General features: G+C 42.2%; 1 protein-coding gene across 1 annotated transcript in view; it reads left to right on the top strand.

Moving 5' to 3' along the window:
- Window positions 1–19,249, top strand: part of oprl1 (opiate receptor-like 1) — a 96,736-nt gene extending 77,487 nt beyond the window's left edge. The window contains exons 3-4 of the mRNA XM_070895073.1: window positions 10,153–10,508; window positions 18,729–19,249. Coding sequence (XP_070751174.1) covers window positions 10,153–10,508; window positions 18,729–19,249 — 877 coding nt within the window. The remainder of the gene's footprint in view (window positions 1–10,152; window positions 10,509–18,728) is intronic.
- The last annotated feature ends 717 nt before the right edge of the window (window positions 19,250–19,966 follow it).

Here is a 19,966-nt window from a genome sequence, read left to right as displayed (position 1 = left end):
CAACAGACCAGGGAAAGGGCATACAGGGTCTCGAACACAGCACTCCAGCTTTGTGCAGGGGGTTAGCATTGTAAGAGAGGTCCTCTCCGGGCCAGGAGGCCTTCCATCAGAAGGATGTGGGACCAGATCGCCGAGGCAGTCACTGCCAACAGTGTTGCCCCCAGGAACCTGGCTCCTGTGCCCAAAGAAGTTTCATGACCTCAGACGAATGGTCAAGGTTACTGAATACATCTTCAAAAGCCATCTCCTACCAACTGCACCACAAGCCTTACACACTGCTCAATAAACGACCGCCCCACCCCTCCACTCTACCAGACCTGAGGCACACCTTACATTCCTAGCTTCACCTCACCCCCTTCGATGCTCGCCCTTGGTCAGTGGCGGGGCTGAAAGAATAGAGGATGCTGGTAACCTCATATGTTATCCTCCTTCTCACATCCAACATCCCCCTCATCCCACAATCTCTTCTGCTTTACAAGCTGCGCAAGGTGTAAGCATACATCTCTTGCTTTAGCCCCCATTGCCCCCCACCCCTCCCTCACCACAACCCTGCCCTTGTGCCTTCCTCATTTCAGACACCCAAGAAATCCAGCCTGCTCAGCCAAAGGTTGACCAAGAAGAGGGAGAGTAAAGTGAAGAAGAAACACCATCACTCGATTTGACACTTCCAGCCACCAGCTCCTCGAAGTCGTCCCACAAGGCCATTTGCAGTGCCCCCACTGAAAGTCACCAGCCATGCTGCAGCCACTGGGGTAGCACTACGTAACTTCACTAGGATAGGCAAAGGCACATGCAAGACAGTCACTAAGGGAATGCACAAGGGTGATTAGTTGATTTTTTAATGTAATATTGGATGCATATATGAATAAAGTTGGATTGGAAACATAGCTTTGTGGTGGCCTTTATCTCAGCATTGTGGCCAAGAGGACGCAGTGATGGTCATTAACAGAGGGAAGGTAAGGTGTGAGACAAATGTTGAAAAGGGAATTGGGATTGGGTTCACTGGTACTGCTGGCGGATCATATGATCCCGCATATCCCTTCCAGAAAGGGGCTGCATGCTTTAGCAACATTTTAAATGTATTGCACCAAGCCACTACTCCAATAAAATGTAAAAAAAAGTTCAAAAGCAAAAATCTAAACTTACCTGAAAGTTGTGTGTGTCCCTTTAAGAAGTGCTGGAAGCATTTCTGTTGTACTGCACGCTCAATCTTCCTTGCGTTGTTTGGAGAGGGCAGCGACTTCAAAAATCACAGATCGTGCATCAATTAGGCATTGCATGCCGATTGGCGCCACGATCGGCATCATTTAAATGTGGGTGGTGAGCACAGGCAACGGCAGCGCTGCCAACCTGCCCAAAATGGTGAACGCCATTTTTTCTGCAAAACCGGCCTTAATGGCTGGCGCTGAACCTCTTTTCAGTAGTTATGGGGTGAAAAATAAGGGGCTCGAGAACAAAATTAAATATAAGATTCAGAACATAGGGCAGGAGAAGCATCTTCACAGAGTTGTGAGGCTGTGGAATTCACTTCCTGGGCTAGTGATTGAGGCAGAAACTGTGGGCTCAATTTTCCCTTGGGGCCTAAATACGCGGGGGAAAAAATTCTAAGTTTCCCCGTTGGATTTCTTCACTTTGGCGTGGCATAACCCGACCTTTAGTTTTGGGGGTGGAGCCTTGATCTGCGCTAAAAAGATCAGGCTGTCTTGGTAACCAAGGACACAATGCGAGCTGAGGCTGCAAAGTGAAGCATATAGCCAACTCCCAACACATTAAAAGAATTGAAAAACACATAACAGCAACTTACCTCCAACCCCGCTCGAAGGGCTTCCCGGTCTGGTCCCATTCTCAGTCCCCGTTTTTTTTCTTCTCTCTCTGTGTGTGAACCGGGGACCGAGAATGGGACCGGACTGCCTTTGGGCGGGGTTGGAGGTAAGTTGCTGCTATGTGTTTTTCAATTTTTTTAGTGTGTCCGGGCATCTGTTGCGCCAATTTCCATACCTGCGCCGATTTCCTTAACTCTTTGGAAGGTTTTTCTGCAGAGGCCACATACGCTGGCCTAAGCAGAACTGGGGTAACTCTCAGCTGGCCAAACTTCCCTAAATGGCCAGAATTGGCGTAGGTGGCTGGTTACGCCCCCTTTGGTTGAAAAAAAACTGACCTAAAAAAATCGTAACTAATTGCAAATTGATTGGGGAAACTGATTTTTCAATTTAGGCCAAAAAGAGCAGCCTGCTCCAAAAAAAATGGCGCAAATTACTGGGGAAAATTGAGCCCATAGTCAGTATTCAAGATTAGATTGGATAGGTGGATGAAGCAATTGAAGGAACAGGATGGGTAAATGTGATCAGAACTATTTGTGTGAATGAAGACTAAATGCTGACATGGGCTGGTTGGGCCAAATAGGCTGTCTCTATGTTGTAATATCTGTGTATATGGTGGAAGGGAGGAGAGCTACATGGTATGTGTAAGTCCATGGATAGTCACATACTTTATATCTAGCAAGAAAGCTAGATCTGCAAAGACAGCAGATGACTTGAAATAGGTTGATTGGACAGTAGGTGGGAACATTATCAACACAGAAGATAAATGGAATGCCTTCGAAACCATCCTCACATTAAAGGAAGCCATGCATGTCCCTACAGTTAAAAGAAAGGCATAAAGCCAAATTGGCTAAAAGGCATATTTGCAAGGACAACTTTTACTCAAACAAAAATATTTCTTCAAGCTTAAAGAAAATAGTTCTCAATACAACAGGGATAGGTATCAATCTCAGCTAAAGGCAATGAAAGCAGCTGTCAGAACAGTTAAAAGGACATTGGAGAAAAGATAGCAATAGCAAGGTCATTTCAGCTGAGCTGGGAGTCAGAGGACCACTAAGGATCAAACAAGTCCACCTGGCAGATTCAGATGGACTCCCAGATTATGGCAGAGGTTTTAAATGGCTACTTCATGGCAGAAGATGCTGAGTTATTCATAATACATCATAGGGATGATGCTAAAGTTGAAAGTCTCAAAGTGGATATGCAAGGTTCTGGCTAGAATAAGGGATCTCAAGTCAGATCAGGCTGCCAGCCGTGACAGCATTCACCTGAAGGTGCTCAAAGAGATGGAAGCTCTGCTCTATGAACACCTTGCCTATATATGTAACCGCTTGCTGCGGTGTGGAATTGTTTCAATGGATGTTTAAAAAGGGTAGTAAGTAAGAACTAAAAAATTAAAGGCCCACTAGCTTGAGTTTGGTTCTGGGCAAGTTGCGAGAAGGGATTATTAGAGATACACTGGTAACTAGCCTGGTTGGCATTGTATAGCTTGATTTTCAAAAAGTCTTTGGCAAAGTGCCATACCATAAGATAGAGTCCTGTGGAATTAGTGAATGGATTTTGGGTTGAATAAGGAATTTCTCATAGACAAAGGGTGGCTATTAATGGCACTAGGGAACGGTTGCTAGTGGAGTTCCTCAGGACTCGGTATTAAGGCCATTGTCCTTCACCATATTCATCAATGATTTGGATGAATGCATTGGGGGAATAAACTGTCTGCAAGTTTGCGGATGATACAATGATTTGTGCAGTAGTTGTGACTTTATTTGAGAAAAATAAATTACAAGAGGATCGAGATGATATGGGAGAGTGGGCCCAAGTGTAGCAGAAGTAATTTAACTCATCTTAGGATACAGGTCTCTTTGTTACCAGAGGGAAATAAGGAGAATTGTTTATACGTAGCAAGTTGTTTTGAACAGGAATGCACTGCCGAAAGCAGATTCAGTACTAACTTTCAAAAGGGAATTAGATATATAATTGAAAAGGAAATTAATTGCAGGGCTATGGGGAAAGAACAGGAGAGTGGGACTAATTGGATAGCTCTTTCAAAGAACCAACACAGGCACAATTGGCCCAGTGGCCCCTTTCTGTTCTGTAAGATTCTATGGGCTAGAATTTGCATCTCCTCCCGGTTTTTCGGCGGTATTGATTATTTTGGGCGAAAATTTCCACAAAGAGTTCCGTCGGCGGTTTCGAAGCGGACCGCTGGCATGCACCGCCCATAAATCGCCATCGCCCGATTTTGTAACAGCGGTGACCCGTAGGTAAGTAGGAAAAAAACACCCACAAGAAGCAGCGGGAGCTGGGTGGTAGGTAAGGATCCCTGCAAAACAAGGTAAGTTCATGGGTTTTAATTATTATTTTAAAATTCTCTTCCAGTGATAAAGGTGTAAAAGATCCTGAGAATATTTACTGATTTTTTATTTAACGTTTTTGGGAAAAAATATTTTTTTGTGTTTTCTTCCTCCGAGGCTCAATCCGCAGCCTCAGTGTAAGTTTTTGTCGATTTTGTTTTAGAACCGCCCAATCGGCCCAATAATACATTTTCCGCTGAGAATCAGGGTGTAAGGTCCATTTTCTTTTGCTGGGCGGAATTTTTTCCTTTTTTTATGGAATCCTTCGCTGGCGGTAATTTTTAAATCTTAGCGGTATTTTGTGCAGCAATCCGGCGCTGGCAGATTTTTTGGAAAATCTAGCCCATTGATATCTCCCCAGGAGGTAATTTTTGAGGTGTGAACCTTGACTAAGGTTGTATAAAAATTTGCATGAGCAATCCACTGTGAGGGCACCACGGCCAAGATCTGTCCAGCTTCATCCAAGCACTACAATGTACTTACAGAAGGTATCACATTAGGCAGGAGTTGTTATAGGTTGGATATTACAAGCCATAGATTCACTACACCCCTCACCACCACCCCCACGCCCCAGTCCAGGTACACTGATGACACCTTGGCTGATATCTAATTCAGCATAAACTAAGGATCAAATCTAGGACTTTGCTGGTCTGCATGGTTCAGTACTATGGTGCCTAGTATATCTAGCACCGATCCATCACCATGCCCCTACCCAAACTCCGATCACTGTTTTCCCCCTTAATATTTAGCTTTGAGTTGTCTTCCTGTGTGTGAAGCATACTGTAGAAATACAAGTCGTTTTTGATTTGATTTTGCAAACTTTGCACCAACCAGAGGTGAGAGTCATTTACTCCAAGGCAATCACGTGTTTCCTAGTTGTTCGTGCAAGATCTCCAAGCCAGCCTTTGGAAATCCCAATCTCCCATAGAGGAATTGTAGCATGGTTGCTGTGTTACTGGACTAGTAATCCAGAGGCCTGGACTAATGATTAAATTCCCCACCATGGCAGTTGGGGAATTTAAATTAAGTAAATTAAATAAATCTTAATGTAAAAATCTGGTGTCAGTAATGTTGACCATGAAACTACCGGATTGTCATAAAATCCCATCTGGTTCACTAATGTCTTTTAGGGAAGGAAATCTGCCACCCTTACTTGGTGTGACCTATCAGCGCCATCATAGGCAGTCTCTCAAAATCGAGGAAGACTTGCTTCCACAATAAAAGTGTGTTCTCAGGTGATTGTACAGTCCGATACGGGAATTAAAGTCTCTATCACAGGTGGGACAGACAGTTGTTTAAGGAAAGGGTGTGTGGGAAGTCTGGTTTGCCGCACCCTCCTTCCACTGCCTGTGCTTGTTTTCTGCATGCTCTCGGCGACAAGACTCGAGGTGCTCAGCGCCCTCCCGGATGCTCTTTCTCCACTTAGGGTGGTCTTTGGCCAGGGATTCCTAGGCATTGGTGGGGATGTTGCACTTTATCAGGAAGGCTTTGAGGATGTCCTTGAAATAGCTTCCACTGCCCACCTGAGGATCGCCTGCCGTGTAGGAGTTCCAAGTAGAGCACTTGCTTTGGGAATCTTGTGTCGGGCATGCAGACAATGTTGGCCTAACTGCCCTCTGAAATGGCCTAGCGAGCCATTCAAGAAGGCGGCTCACCACCACCTTCGAGGGAAATTAGGGATGGGCAATAAATATCGGCCTAGCCAGTGACACCTATATCCCATGAACAAATTTTTTAAAACTATGGCTTGCAATATTAGCAATTCCTGTCTAATGTAACAACATTTTCAATTGTCACAGATCTGTAGATAATGATAATTATTGGTTTTACAGTTCAAAAGATTTCTGGTGTACCACTTGGTTTCCAGTTTCATACATATACATCACCCAAATATCAAACAAAACAACATATTGTGCTCTGAATTGGTGATAGAAAGTATAGCATACTGTCTGCAGGAACAAAAAATTGGCAGCTTTCCAAACCTATTGTGCCAGTAGAAATGGTATTTGATCTGCCATTATTATTCTCTATGTGGTTCACTCACTTAACGTTCGCAGATTCTAAATTTAATCCTTAAGAGACGACATAGTCTATAAAAATAACTGAACTCCATCTCAGAAAGGACTGTTGCAGACAGCTTTTTTTGTATCTGTACAAGAAAATTATATAATAATGGATCTCACATGGTATTACTGACAGTAAGTCAATGTATATGGTAGAAGTTTGTGAGAAATGGGGTGAAAGAATGTGGATAATAGTAAAGTATTTTTTAAATTTGTTTGCCAAACAGTGCTGCTTATGTACAGGAAGATGACTGAATGTTTTACAATAAGGAGGAAAAAGCAATGGGTGCTCAGCAGTAGAGAAAAGGCAAACATTTAGGAGTTAGGGTGGGTGCCCATAGTCAGAAAGAAAAGTTTCAAGGAGATTTTTGAAGACAAGGCTATCTTTGGCTGAGAGAGATAGATTTTTGGGCTCATAGAGAATCAAGGGATATGGAGATTGGGCAGGAAAGTGGAATTGAGGTCGAAGATCAGCCATGGTCTTATTGAATGGCGGAGCATGCTTGAGGGGCCATATGACCTACTCCTGCTCCTAATTTTTATTTTCTTAAGGTAGTAAGGCAGAGTGAAATGGGCATGGAGTTGAAAGAGTGACCACCAATGGGGAGCAAAGGAAGCAAGGAGCATGAAGTAGTGTGGTAATAGAGGAGCAGAGGGTGAGTGCAGGCACATTAAACTAGAGGGGTCACGAAGAGCAGGGTGGTCCAAGTCTATGAAATTTATCGGAATCTCTTTGAGAATGCCTTCGTTACCTCTCAACTTGACTTTTCCAATGCCCTCCTCATTGGCCTCCAGCACTCTACATAAACTCTAGTTCATTCAGAACTCTGCTGCCTACATCCTATTCCACATAAAATCCCTTTCACCGATTACCCTGATTCTTGCCAACCTTCATTAATATCAGAATCCCTGCCTTTATCCACTGTTTTGCCTCTCTCTACCTTTGCAGCCTCTTTCTGCTCTCTCTCCTTGGTGCACCCTCCACGCTTCCATGCAAGTCTGCAACAGGTTTCACCCATTTCCCTCTGCTCTATCTGTGATGACTGAGGCTTCGACAATCTTGTCCCTACACTCCACTTTATGGAGGCAACCCTCCATAAATTTCTTTGTCTTGCTACATCTCTCTCCAGCATGAAAATTCACCTTTAAACCATTTATTCAACAGTGTCTTGGGCTACCTCCGGTCACTCTTTTCCTCCTTGGGTCTGACCCTTTATTCTGGAGCATCTTGGGATTTCTATTACATTAAAGTCCCCATGAAAATGCTAACATTTGAACTCTGAGTTAGCCAAGAATGTACTGGAAGAGACTTTCCTGACCTCCCAGAATTGTCACTGCACAAAATATCCTCTTGCAGTTCAGAAAATTGCAATCAGAAGCACCAGGACAAATGAAACACTACCACATTACAGACATAGTATAACATGAATTAAACACAAATTTTCTGATTTCTAGTCCACATGGGCAGGGTTTGTTCTACACCAGGAGAACACAAATGGATTCCAGGAGCCAACAGCAAATGTCCTTGATCCTAAAAGCAGTGTCAACAATGCATTCACAACAATGCTTACGATCCCAATGCAATAATGAATACCGCAAGCACCTTGCAACAAAATTATACACTGACTGCACAAAGTAAATGGATGTAATTTCATAAATATAACTACATTTAAATAAAGCTTATATCAGTTAATTTCTTGTGGGTTCTCACTCTAGGTTGGCAGGGAGGAATTTTGGGGCCTTGCAATGGTACTTCTGGCATTTCTCGCCAGAAGTGATATCAGACAGAAATATTATAATGAAAAGCAATTGATAGTATAATCATATACATCACATTTCCTGTCATTTTCACCTGAGCAATCCTAGACACAATTGTGCATTTCTGGTGTACAATGTTACAAGGCCATTTCTTTGATGCAATCAATCACAAAGTGAATGCGGGCCACTTGTGCGGCAGAATATTGTCGCAGCAATGTCTCTCCCTCCCCACCCCCCCCTCAACCAAAGGCTGGTGCCCCACCACCTGTCTGAAATATTTAAATCCTTTAACCCTGGTAAATGACCAAGGCTAGAGGTGTAGGCAAGTTATACTCCACCCCACTGAAAATCCACTGCCATTGTGGCATACAGGAAATCCGGATCCATACATTATATGCAATCAATGAATATGTAAATTGTTTGTAAAGATGTTGTTTATTTAATAAATTAATATGTCTTGTAATTATTCCAAGTGCTTTTATCAATAAGAATGTAAGGTATATCAATTTTCACAATGCGAACACACATTTTGGCATAACAGTGTGATCCTGCAAATTATTTCATTATTTCTGCAGAGTTTAACAAATTTCTTGGCAGGTTTCCACTGGCCCTAATCATGAAATATGAATTCATATTTAATAGTGGGACTAATTATACATTTCTCCATTTTATCCATATACTTGTTTGTATTTTGCATCATTATTTATTATGTAAAATTAAATTAATTTATTCCATTTGACTTATTTTATGCAATTTTTTCTCCAGCTTAGCATTGCCATTGCTGGGTGCAATTATCTAAAGTGCGATGGGAAAATAATTACCAATCACAGCAAACAAATTAGTGGGTTTCATTATTCCAGTTTCAGAACAGCATGTAGATATATTTACTTTCATCTTTAACAACGTATCACAGTTATGTAACAAGATATAATTTGCCCCTTTGCCTCATCTTTCAGTATTTATGAACAAATAAAAATGTTGTTTCTTAACTACTATTTGAATTTTAATAGGCATAGTTTGACTGTAATGAAAGCTGGTTTGCAATCCTATTGCTGTATATTAGTTTTTTTGTGGAATAAGAGTACTGAACAGTATATAATTTTGTATGTTTGAGCACAATACAGTGGATAGCTGTTCGATGTCTTTTATACCAAGACAAACTATTATACATTGATGTTGAGCATATTTTGACACTTTCAGTTTGTACAACATTTTACGATACCTATCATGCTACTTTGTGCTTCACTAAAAACTGGTGCAATTTGATAACTTACTTGCTGTCAATCCAGGCCAAAAACATTTAATTTCTAGATAGAAATTCCTGTCAGTTCAGAACGTGTTGGCCTGCTAGGTGCTCCATATGATCTATCTGTATAACCCTACGAATCTTTACATAGATTCGGGATTATCACTAGAAGAATGAAGGGGAAAGTTGGAAGAAATTACTGCAACACAGAAAATTATTGGATAATAGAACACTTTACCACAAGTACCACTAAGGCACAAACTATAACATAATTTAAAAGGGAATTGGATAAGTATTTGAAAAAGAACTTCAAAGGATGTGAGAAAGGACAGGGAAATGGGGTTCGAACAGATAGCTTCATTTGAAGAGTTAGCATTGGCACAGATCCAATGGAAGGAATAGCCTCCTTCTGTCTGTGCTGCAATATCTTCGATTTTGAATCAGTATCATAAGGCTGAAAACATTTATTTCTTAAGAGTCATCAATATGTTTACAGAAATATATAATCATTCACATTTGTGCAATCCGATTATTTATCAGTACAATCGTTATGTTGTAGTTTACTGGAATACATTGTAGTAGATGCAGAAAATCAAGCGAGGGACCATGTTTTCAATAAGGGTCAACAAAATATAGTACCAAAAGGATTACTCTGGTGAACAATACTAGGGGGTAATTTTCACAAATCAATGGGATGAAAATTGGGTGGGTTTTGCAATGGGTTGTCAATTCACTTTGCCAGATTAGTGCAGAGGGGCTAAGGTGAAAAATACCCCTTCTGTATTGTATATTTACAAAAGCAGAGTTTCAATATCTTGATAAATGTGATGTATGAATCTGATCATTTTTTTTCAATTGCGCTGTTTAAATCCGAATAAAACTCTGACTTTCATAAGGTCCATTTCTTTCAGATACACCAAGATGAAGACAGCAACAAACATCTATATCTTCAATCTAGCCCTTGCAGATGCATTAGAATTAATCACGTTACCTTTCCAGGCAACTGATACCCTCTTGGGATTCTGGCCTTTTGGAAATATACTCTGTAAAATAGCAATAGCGATTGATTATTACAACATGTTCACCAGCATCTTTACTCTGACAGTGATGAGCATTGATCGCTACATTGCCGTCTGTCACCCTGTTAAAGCATTAGATATGCGAACCCCTTTCAATGCAAAGGTTGTCAATGTGTGCATCTGGGTACTTGCTTCTGTGATTGGAATACCAGCTATGATTATGGGATCGGCTGACATGGAAAACAATGGTAAGTCACAACAAAATGTACACTATCAAATATATGTCATATAAATAAACTGTATTCCTTAATTGGTATTATTGACAGTATACATGCTATCATTGTTCCATCAGTAACACTTTATTGCTGGTGCATTGATACACAACCCTTTCACTTCTTAGACCTTGGTACAAATCGAAGCCCAACTATTGGGACGGAAGTCTCCTCTGTCTGCATGAAGTGGTTTTGGGTCATCTCAACCAAGTGGGACATGGCCCATAGCACAAAAGTTTGGAAAGTGGAAAATCAGACTGATTCAGGAATGGGTGCTCTTTTGGGGTTCAGATTGAGGCACATTGGTAGAGTGCAGTGGACAGAGATTTATAATGCATCTAACCTGTGCTATGTTTGGCCTGAGGATGCTTAATGCTGACACTGGGTGCTTCAAATTAAAAAAATAATTCCAGCACTATCACCATGAAGTGTACAAAAATACCCCAAAAAGCTGCCATATAGAAATATTTAAATTATTGGCAAATGTTCAAGTAGGAGACATAATATTGGGCTCAATTTTCCCCAATTATCTGCGCCATCTTTTTGGCATGCGCCATTTTTGGAGTAAGTTAAAATCTCCAAGTTTCCTCAAAGTTTCTTCACCAGCGTAATTCACTTAGGTTACGATTTTTTTGCGTCATGGGGGCGTGACCTGATGTCTGCAGCAGTTTTTCACATTTACACAAGTTTGGCCAACTTACATTTGTCTAAGATGGCGTATGTGACCAGTCCCAAAAAACCTTCTGGGCACTTAAGAAAAACCAGCGCACATTAAAAAATTGCGCAGAAAGATGCCATTGTTTTTAGGCGAAGTTTTGGAGGGAGTCAAGAATGCAAAAAATATGCATCGTGAATCTTACTTGTTTCAAAGTCAAAAAGGAGAAAATGGAAGTCAAATGCAATTCTTTAAGTTTTGATTTTTTTCAAAGTACCACGTCACTACCGAACGTCTCCTCACCAGACTCGAGGGTCGGAGCGTCGGCCGGCAGAATCGCTCCCTCGCCCACATACAGGGGTTCGGGGATCAGCTTCAAAAAAAGCCCGGGAGGGGTGTGGGGTTGGGGTGGAAGCTGAACTGAACTACCAGCCACTTATATAAGGGATGAGAACCCTTAAGCTATAGAGCAGCTTCAAAAGAAGTCCAGTGGGTGGGGGATGGGTGTTGGAAGCCGAGCTCCTGTGTCCGGGCGAGGAAATGATTCTGCTGGCCGACGCTTCATCCCTCAAGTCCGGTGAGGAGAAATTCGATGGTGGGGTGGTACTTTGAAAAACATCAAAAATTAAAGAATTGAATTAGACTTTGTTTCTTCATTGAATGCCTAGCTTCCCGTTCTAAGCAAGCCTATTGCGCATGTTCAGACCAGGGTGTGGTCCATACTAGTTTGTCCAGCTTGGGGAGAGAGAGAGGAAAGAAGATGTAAGTGCTTTGTCCTGCTGTCTTAAGCTTCTTGCAAAGCTATAATTAAATTATGGGAGCAATATTGACAATGCCATACCTCATGCATGAGGTATGCATGATGGTGCTGTGGAGCAGAAGATTGATTCGACGTCATCGCATGAGCACCCTCAGAGCCCGTGGGATGATGAGCAGGAGGCCTTACCCACGTCGGGTATATCGAGAAAGGCATTCATACCTGCACCTGAGTGATGCAGACTGTGTCAGAAGGCTGCGTTTCTGCAAAGAAGTTGTAACCGAGATCTGTGAGTTAATAAAAACAGACCTGCAACCTAGAAGCGTCAGGAGGACTTCTTTGTCAGTTGAAGGTTCCAGCTGTACTTTTATTTTATGCATCTGGATCATTTCAGGCCACAACTGGGGATGTGTGCGCCATTTCTCAACATGCAACACATTTCTGCATTCGGCAGGTGACTGTTGCACTATATGCCCAGAGGAATGACTACACAAAGTTCCCCATGACCACCCAGGCAATGCGTGAAAGGGCTGTGGGCTTCTCCAGGATTACTGGCTTCCCAAAGGTACAGGGCTGCTTTGATTGTACCCACATTGCCTTGTGAGCACCTTTGGAGGATTCAAAGATGTACAGGAACAGAAAGGGTTTCCACTCCATGACCATGCAGCTTGTCTGTGATGACACATCATGGCAGTTGATGCGAGATACCCTGGGAGCACCCATGATGCGTTCATCCTACGTGAGAGCACTATATCTGCCATGTTTCAGCAGCAGCTAGAAAGTCAGAGCTGGCTGCTGGGAGATAAAGGGTACGGCCTTGCCACCTGGCTCATGATGCCCCTATGCGTGACCCAGACAGACGCTGACAGGGAATACAACATGTCGCACATTGCGACACGCAGCACAATAGAGAGCACCATTGGCATCTTGAAGTAGCGTTTCTGATGCCTGGACCATTACAGAGGCTACTTGCAATACTCCCCTGAGATTGTCAGTCAGTTCACTGTTGTGTGCTACATGCTGCATAACCTAGCCATCATGAAGTAGAAGAAGACCCACCTGAGGTGAGAGTGGCTGATGATGAGGAGGAAGATGCAGATGACGAGGAGGAGGAGGAGGACGAGGAAGCCATGCAACTACCTGAACCCGGAGCACGGCGGAGGAGGGCGGGCCATCGTGCCCCTTTAACGATTGCTCGAGCCTTGTGCCAGCAGCTCATCCATGAACCCTTTGCTGCCTGAAGGCTCAGTGGCAACTATTCCAAATGGACTATGTTTACTGTTTGGACCTGTTCCATAATGTTGCATTGTGTTAATGGAACAAATAATGGAAATTATTCTTCTTTCGTTCAAAAAGTTGTGTTAATAATGGAACAAATAATGGAAATGATTCTTTTATAATTTAAAATACATTTTATTCAAAAATTTAACACTTGTTTGTATTTAAATTAACTATAATAAAAATATTCTTGTATCAAACTTTAAAGTTTTCAGTTAAGAAACTTGTAAATTTACATCACTTACAAAAATCTTTTAATTTGAGAACAGTTACAACAGTAACAACACTAATAATAATAACAACAACAGCAGCAAAGAAAGGCTGCACCCATCTCTCCTCCACTTTATGCTAAGACCGCCCACTGCATTTAGTCTTGTTGACTCCACCCCTGCCCGCAGGTGGTGGCACAGCATTTCTCAGGTTGGTACCAAGCTTATTCTTTCGAACATCTCGGGTAATGCACAATTCTTGATGGGGATCATAGGCAGGCGGTAATGTGGAAGGCCCGGCTTGGGCCTCTTCAGAAATTAGTCTGGAGATTGGAGTGGGAGTGGCAGTTGATTCCATCAATGGCTGCAGGGTCTGGGCGTGTTCCCTTATTGCAGCCTGCAGCATTCCCTCCCTCATGTTCACTGACAGTGTATCAGCTACCTGCAACATTCCATCCCTAATGTGCCCGGACAGTGTTTCTATTTTTCGCGAGAATGTTGTTACTTCTTCCGATACCTCATCACCCACACACACACCACTAATGGTGTCCAGGAGTGATTGCATAAGGTCAATGCTCTCCACACTCATTGCCATCATCTGATCCACATCTATTACATCCTGCATCTCAGGAAAGCGCTATCAAGCTCTCCTTCCCCTCCTTACCCTGGGTGTGGCTCGCTGCATCCCACTGGGACCTGCAGCCTCGGACTGTGTGAAACCATGAAATGTCCCAACACTCAGGAAAGGGGCTGGCATCTCAATGGGCGGCACCAGCACCTCCTCCAGATTGAGTACAACTGTGGGGGCTTCATCCTCCCCCTCCCCTGCCTCTTTCCCTCACCTCCATGATCATGGTCTGGAAGGTGGGATTGGAAAATTATCTCTTCAGGCTCGTCCACGTCGGAATCTTCTTCTGCATCGGCTTCAGCCTCGTCAGGGTTGGCCTCAAGTTCTCCAAAATATAACAGAACAGACAAATGGTTAGCAGCAGAGGAGGGGGCAGGGTGACATGAGTAGGCTCACAAAGCGCAGGCAGCAGGTTCATTTGAAGGAGCACAATGAATGATAGCACATTGCATCAACTGAAGCGTAGCTGACGGAGTCTTCCCCATGAACCGAAGCATGGCTAGTCTGCGCAGTACTTAACATTTCGCAAAGGCAGACTGTGGAATTTTCAGGACTTACCCTCTCCCTTGAGTGTGGGCCCAACTTGTGCAGTGGTAGTTGCTTTTCTCCAGGCAGGACCCAACTATGCAGCGACCTTTTCTTCCAAGGGTGTCAGTGGGTGCAGATTTGCCAGGCCTCCTCCTGTTGAGTTCTCTCTCTCTTTGTTGTGTGCTACCTTCCTCTGCAAAGATGAAAATATAACTTTTTAGAGAGGGTGTCTTTCTGCTGGGTGGGACATACAGATGGTCACATTTACAATTGCAATTCCAGTGAATAAATGAAAATATTACTTACACTAACTACTTGACCAAGGTCCTGCCACTTCTTTTTGCACTGGCCTCCAGATCTCGGGGTGGTCACCATTGCACAGTAATCTTCTGCAAGTTGGTTCCAGCGTTTCTTCATTTCTTTTGGTGAAACTTGTATTTGACCTCTGCTGGTGTCCAGCTCGTGCCATCTGGCCTCAATTACAGTAACCAGTGCCTCCACTTCATCCTGTGAGAAATTCTTGGTCCTTGAGCCCCGTTGCATCTTGTAGCTTTGATTTTTCCACTGAGAATTAAAGTTTTCACACAACACTCAAACTTTTCACACACAAATGGCTCTTTAAAACTGGCTGAATGCAGACTGGGAGGTGTACTGGGCATACGCACCCATAGCAGTCACCTAAAAATCGTCTTTTTTTTCACGCATGTGCAGAAGGGGGGGCATCCATTTTTCGGTGCAGACATTAGGCTCCACCCCCAAAGCTAAAGGACAGGTTGCGCAGCGCCAATTTCAAAAATGAGAATGGGGAAACTTTCAGTTTTTTTATTTGGATAATTGGGGCCAAAAAAAACGGGCGGAACTCTTGAAATACGCCAAAAACGGCATTGGGGAAAATTGAGCCCAATATCTTGTCTTCTTTTTTTGGACTGATCTGGAAAGCTTTTAACATATCACGAGATCACAGTAATCCTGTATTTACCATCGCTACATATAGGCTCCAGTACAAGTATTTCACCTGATCTGAAATAGGATCTTGGTGGAGATTATGTTATAATCCTTGGAGAAGCCAAAGATAAAGCCCAGTAAGAACTTTCTTTTTCATTTAATCACTGCTTCCAGTCTCTTTTGGTTTTCCTTTTCTCACCATTTTTTTTCTCCATTCCATTGCATTGTCTCCTTAAAAGTATGAAGACCTTGCTGGGATGTGTTTTTATGCTTCTGGTATTGGGCCCATGTGGGCATTTTACATTTGAAAGTCTCGACATTGAGTTTCAGCAAGCTATTTACCATAGAGGTATCGTAGCCAAGCATGATTCTGTCTTCCCATTGCATCCACACATGTGCACTTCCAGCAAATGTTATTTGGATAGTGATCAGGAGCACAAACCCTAGCCAATTTTTCCCTTCCTAGTTTGGGTGGGGGTGGAGACCAATTGTAGCATCCCTACTGGCACCCTGTCCAAGGTCAGCTAATGCAGCACGCTCTTTCTCGGTCTCGCTCTCTTCCCTCTGTCTCTCTCTCCTCCTCCCCTCTGTCTCTCTCTCTCTCCTCCTCCTCTCTTCCTTGTGGCTTAGTGGGTAGCACTTTTGCCTCTGAGTCAGAAGGATGTGCATTCAAGTCTAAATCTTGAAATCTAAGCTGACACTCCAGTGCAGTGCTGAGGGAGCACTACACTATTGGATGAAACATTAAACTGAGGCCCTGCCCCATCTGCTCTCTCAAGTGGATTTAAAAGATGCTTGGCACTATTTTGAAGAAGAGCAGGGGTGTTATCCCCAGTGTCCTGGCCAATATTTATCCCTCAATCAACATAACAAAAGAAAAGATTATTTGGTCATTATCACATTGCTGTTTGTGAGAGCTTACTTGTGCGTGAATTGGTTGCTGCGTTTCCTGCATTACAACAGTGATTACTTTCCAAAAGTACTTCATTGGCTGTAAAGTACTTTGAGACGTCCGGTGGTAAAAGGCGCTATAGAAATCTAAGTCTTTTCTTAAATTGAACCTAAAAGAACCTCCTGGTCGATATAGGTGAGCAACTCACTGGACATACTTGCTGAGCCACTGGCAGGAGAGTATAGTTACAGGGAAATGCAGAGACTTTGAACAAATATTTTGTATCGGTCTTCATGGCAGAGGACACTAAAAACATTCCAATAGTGGATAATCAAGGGACTAGAGGGAGGAAGGAACTTAATACAATCACTATCACTAAAGAAGTAGTACTCAGTAAAATAATGGGACTGAAGGTGGACAAGTCCCCTGGACTTGATGGCTTGCATCCTAGAGTCCTAAAAGAGGTGGCTGCAGAGATAGTGAATGCATTGGTTGTAATCTACCAAAATTGCATGGACTCTGGGGAGGTCCCAGCGGATTGAAAAACTGCAAATGTAATGCCCCTGTTTAAAAAAGGAGGCAGACAGAAAGCAGGAAATTATAGACCAGTTAGCCTAACATCTGTCATTGAGAAAATGCTGGAGTCCATTCTTAAGGAAACAGTAACAGGACATTTGAGAAAGCATAATTCAATCAAGCAGAGAGCAGAGTCAGCATGGTTTTACGAAAGGGAAATTGTGTTTGACAAATTTGCTGGAGTTCTTTGAGGATGTAACGAGCAGGGTGGATAAGGGGAAACCAGTGGATTTGGTGTATTTGGATTTACAGAAGGCATTCGATAAGGTGGCACATAAAAGGTTACTGCACAATATAAAAGTTCATGGGGTTGGGGGTAATATATTAGCATGGATAGAGGATGGGCTAACTAACCGAAAACAGAGAGTCGGGATAAACGGGTCATTTTCCGGTTGGCAAATAGTAACTAGTGGGTGCCATAGGTATCGATGGCGGGGCCTCAACTATTTACAATCTATATTAATGACTTGGATGAAGGGACCGAGTGTAATGTAGCCAAGTTTGCTGATGATACAAAGTTAGGTGGGAAAGCAAATTGTGAGGAGGACACAGAAAATCTGTACAATTTGTACATTATAGACAGGCTAAGTGAGTGGGCAAAAATTTGGCAGATAGAGTACAATGAGGTTTCCACTTTGGCAGAAAAAATAGAAAAGCAAATTATAATTTAAATAGAGAAAAATTGCAAAGTGCTGTAGTACAGAGGGACCTGGGAGTCCAAGTGCATGAAACACAAAAAGTTAGTACGCAGGTACAGCATGTAATCAGGAAGGCAAAAGGAATGTTGGCCTTTATTGCAAGGGGTATATAGTATAAAAGCAGAGACGTCCTGCTACAACTATACAAGGTATTGGTGAGGCCACACCTGGAGTACTGCGTACAGTTTTGGTCTCCGTATTTAAGGAACGATATACTTGCATCGGAGGCTGTTCAGAGAAGGTTCACTAGGTTGATTCCGGAGATGAGGGGGTTGACTTATGAAGATAGGTTGAGTAGGTTGGGCCTATACTCATTGGAGTTCAGAAGAATGAGAGGTGATCTTATCAAAACATATAAGATAATGAGGGGGCTCGACAAGGTGGATGCAGCAAGGATATTTCCACTCATAGGGGAAACTAAAACTAGGCGGCATAATCTCAGAATAAGGGGCCGCCCATTTAAAACTGAGTTGAGGAGGAATTTCTTCTCTCAGAGGGTTGTAAATCCGTGGAATTCTCTGCCCCAGAAAACTGTGGAGGCTGGGTCATTGAATATATTTAAGGCGGAGATAGACAGATTTTTGAGCGATAAGAGAATAAAGGGTTATGGGGAGCGGGCAGGGAAATGGAGCTGAGTCCATGATCAGATCAGCCATGATCTTATTAAATGGCAGAGCAGACTCAAGGGGTCAAATGACTTACTCCTGCTGCTATTTCTTATGTTCTTTTAACAAGTTTACATAGGCAGGTTCCACAACAAATGTGGACATAGGAACTATAATGTGAATATAAAAATAAAAACAGAATGTATGAATGTAAAATGGGGACTGAATAAAATCTGAGCTCCTTGGTCCAGTTATCTCTTATCCTTTATACTCCATCTGAAGACTACATTTGAACTTGACTGCTCATGTGCAATGCCACAGGGAAGCAACTAGTAATACACCGATGTGCAGCATCATTAAACAAACCTGTTGAAGAATATTCAAATGTTAACATGTTTTAACTTGTTTTGTTTCTTTTATTACAGAAATTGAATGCCTTTTGGTTCATCCTCAGCCTCACAGTTACTGGAAGCCCACAATTGAAATTGCCGTGTTTCTTTTTTCCTTTGTTATTCCAGTCACGATCATAACAGTTTGTTACACTTTAATGCTTAGGCGGTTAAGAAGTGTGCGCGTGCTTTCTGGATCAAAGGAGAAGGACAGGAACTTGCGTAGAATTACAAGAATGGTCTTAGTGGTTGTTGCAGTTTTCATCATCTGTTGGACTCCAATCCATATTCTCGTGTTAGTGCAAGCTGTCTGTAATCATGAAATCATGGCAATTATGCCAAGCTGGTATTTTTGTGTTGCTCTTGGATATGCCAATAGCAGCCTCAATCCTGTTCTTTATGCCTTTCTGGATGAAAACTTCAAAAGGTGCTTTAAAGAATTTTGCATTCCCTCCACTTTTAAAACAGAACTTAAGATGTCAAACGGGATGAAAAGTATGACAAAAGGTGTTGCTTACTCATGTAAGAATACAGATGGGACTGAAAATGTTGCATGACTAGAAGTGGAGACTCCTTCAGCTTCTGGCCACCAGGAGAACAAAATTAACTCAAATGCAGAGCTGACTCAAATTATAGGCCTTTGAAAATAAACACTTGCTGCATTTTCAAAATGAATGAGGCAGACACTTATCTGATTTCAATAAATTAAGTGCTTATTTTAAAATGAGAAGATGAAGTTAGTGAAAAGTTATCTCAGCGGATAATGAGTCAGAATCTGAAACATGACATGAATTAATGTAAGACATTTAAAAAATAAACAGCACAGGCAATTTCACACAGCTCAGTTTTTCAGACAAGACTAGCTTCCCACTAGAAATGTGTGACAGGTTAAGCAACTCTTTAAGCTCGTAATGCTTGTCTACACAAAAAGCAGTATTTGATTTTCAGATATATTAATGACCATTTGATAAAGATATTATTGCCAGTTAATTAAATATATTAATACTTTCATCATGCTAGTAAATGTGATTGTTTCACCACAAAATTGAGAATAATATTAATGTCTGCCTTTTGTGACTGAATGTAAAGCACTTTTTGTAAGTTTCATTATTCCAGTTAGAGGTTATTTGACTGTAAGCACAGACTTGCAAAATAGTGAATATTTTTGGATGCATGTTACTGAGAGCAAATAACCGAGATGGTAAGGAGAAAGCAGACTTTTGCTTGTTAAAATAAGTTATGTAAAAATTACAAAATATACTTTTGATTGTAAT

This window comes from Pristiophorus japonicus, chromosome 12, assembly GCF_044704955.1.
Source record: "Pristiophorus japonicus isolate sPriJap1 chromosome 12, sPriJap1.hap1, whole genome shotgun sequence".
Lineage (NCBI taxonomy): Eukaryota > Metazoa > Chordata > Chondrichthyes > Pristiophoridae > Pristiophorus > Pristiophorus japonicus.
This window is presented reverse-complemented; position numbering and strand designations above follow the sequence as displayed.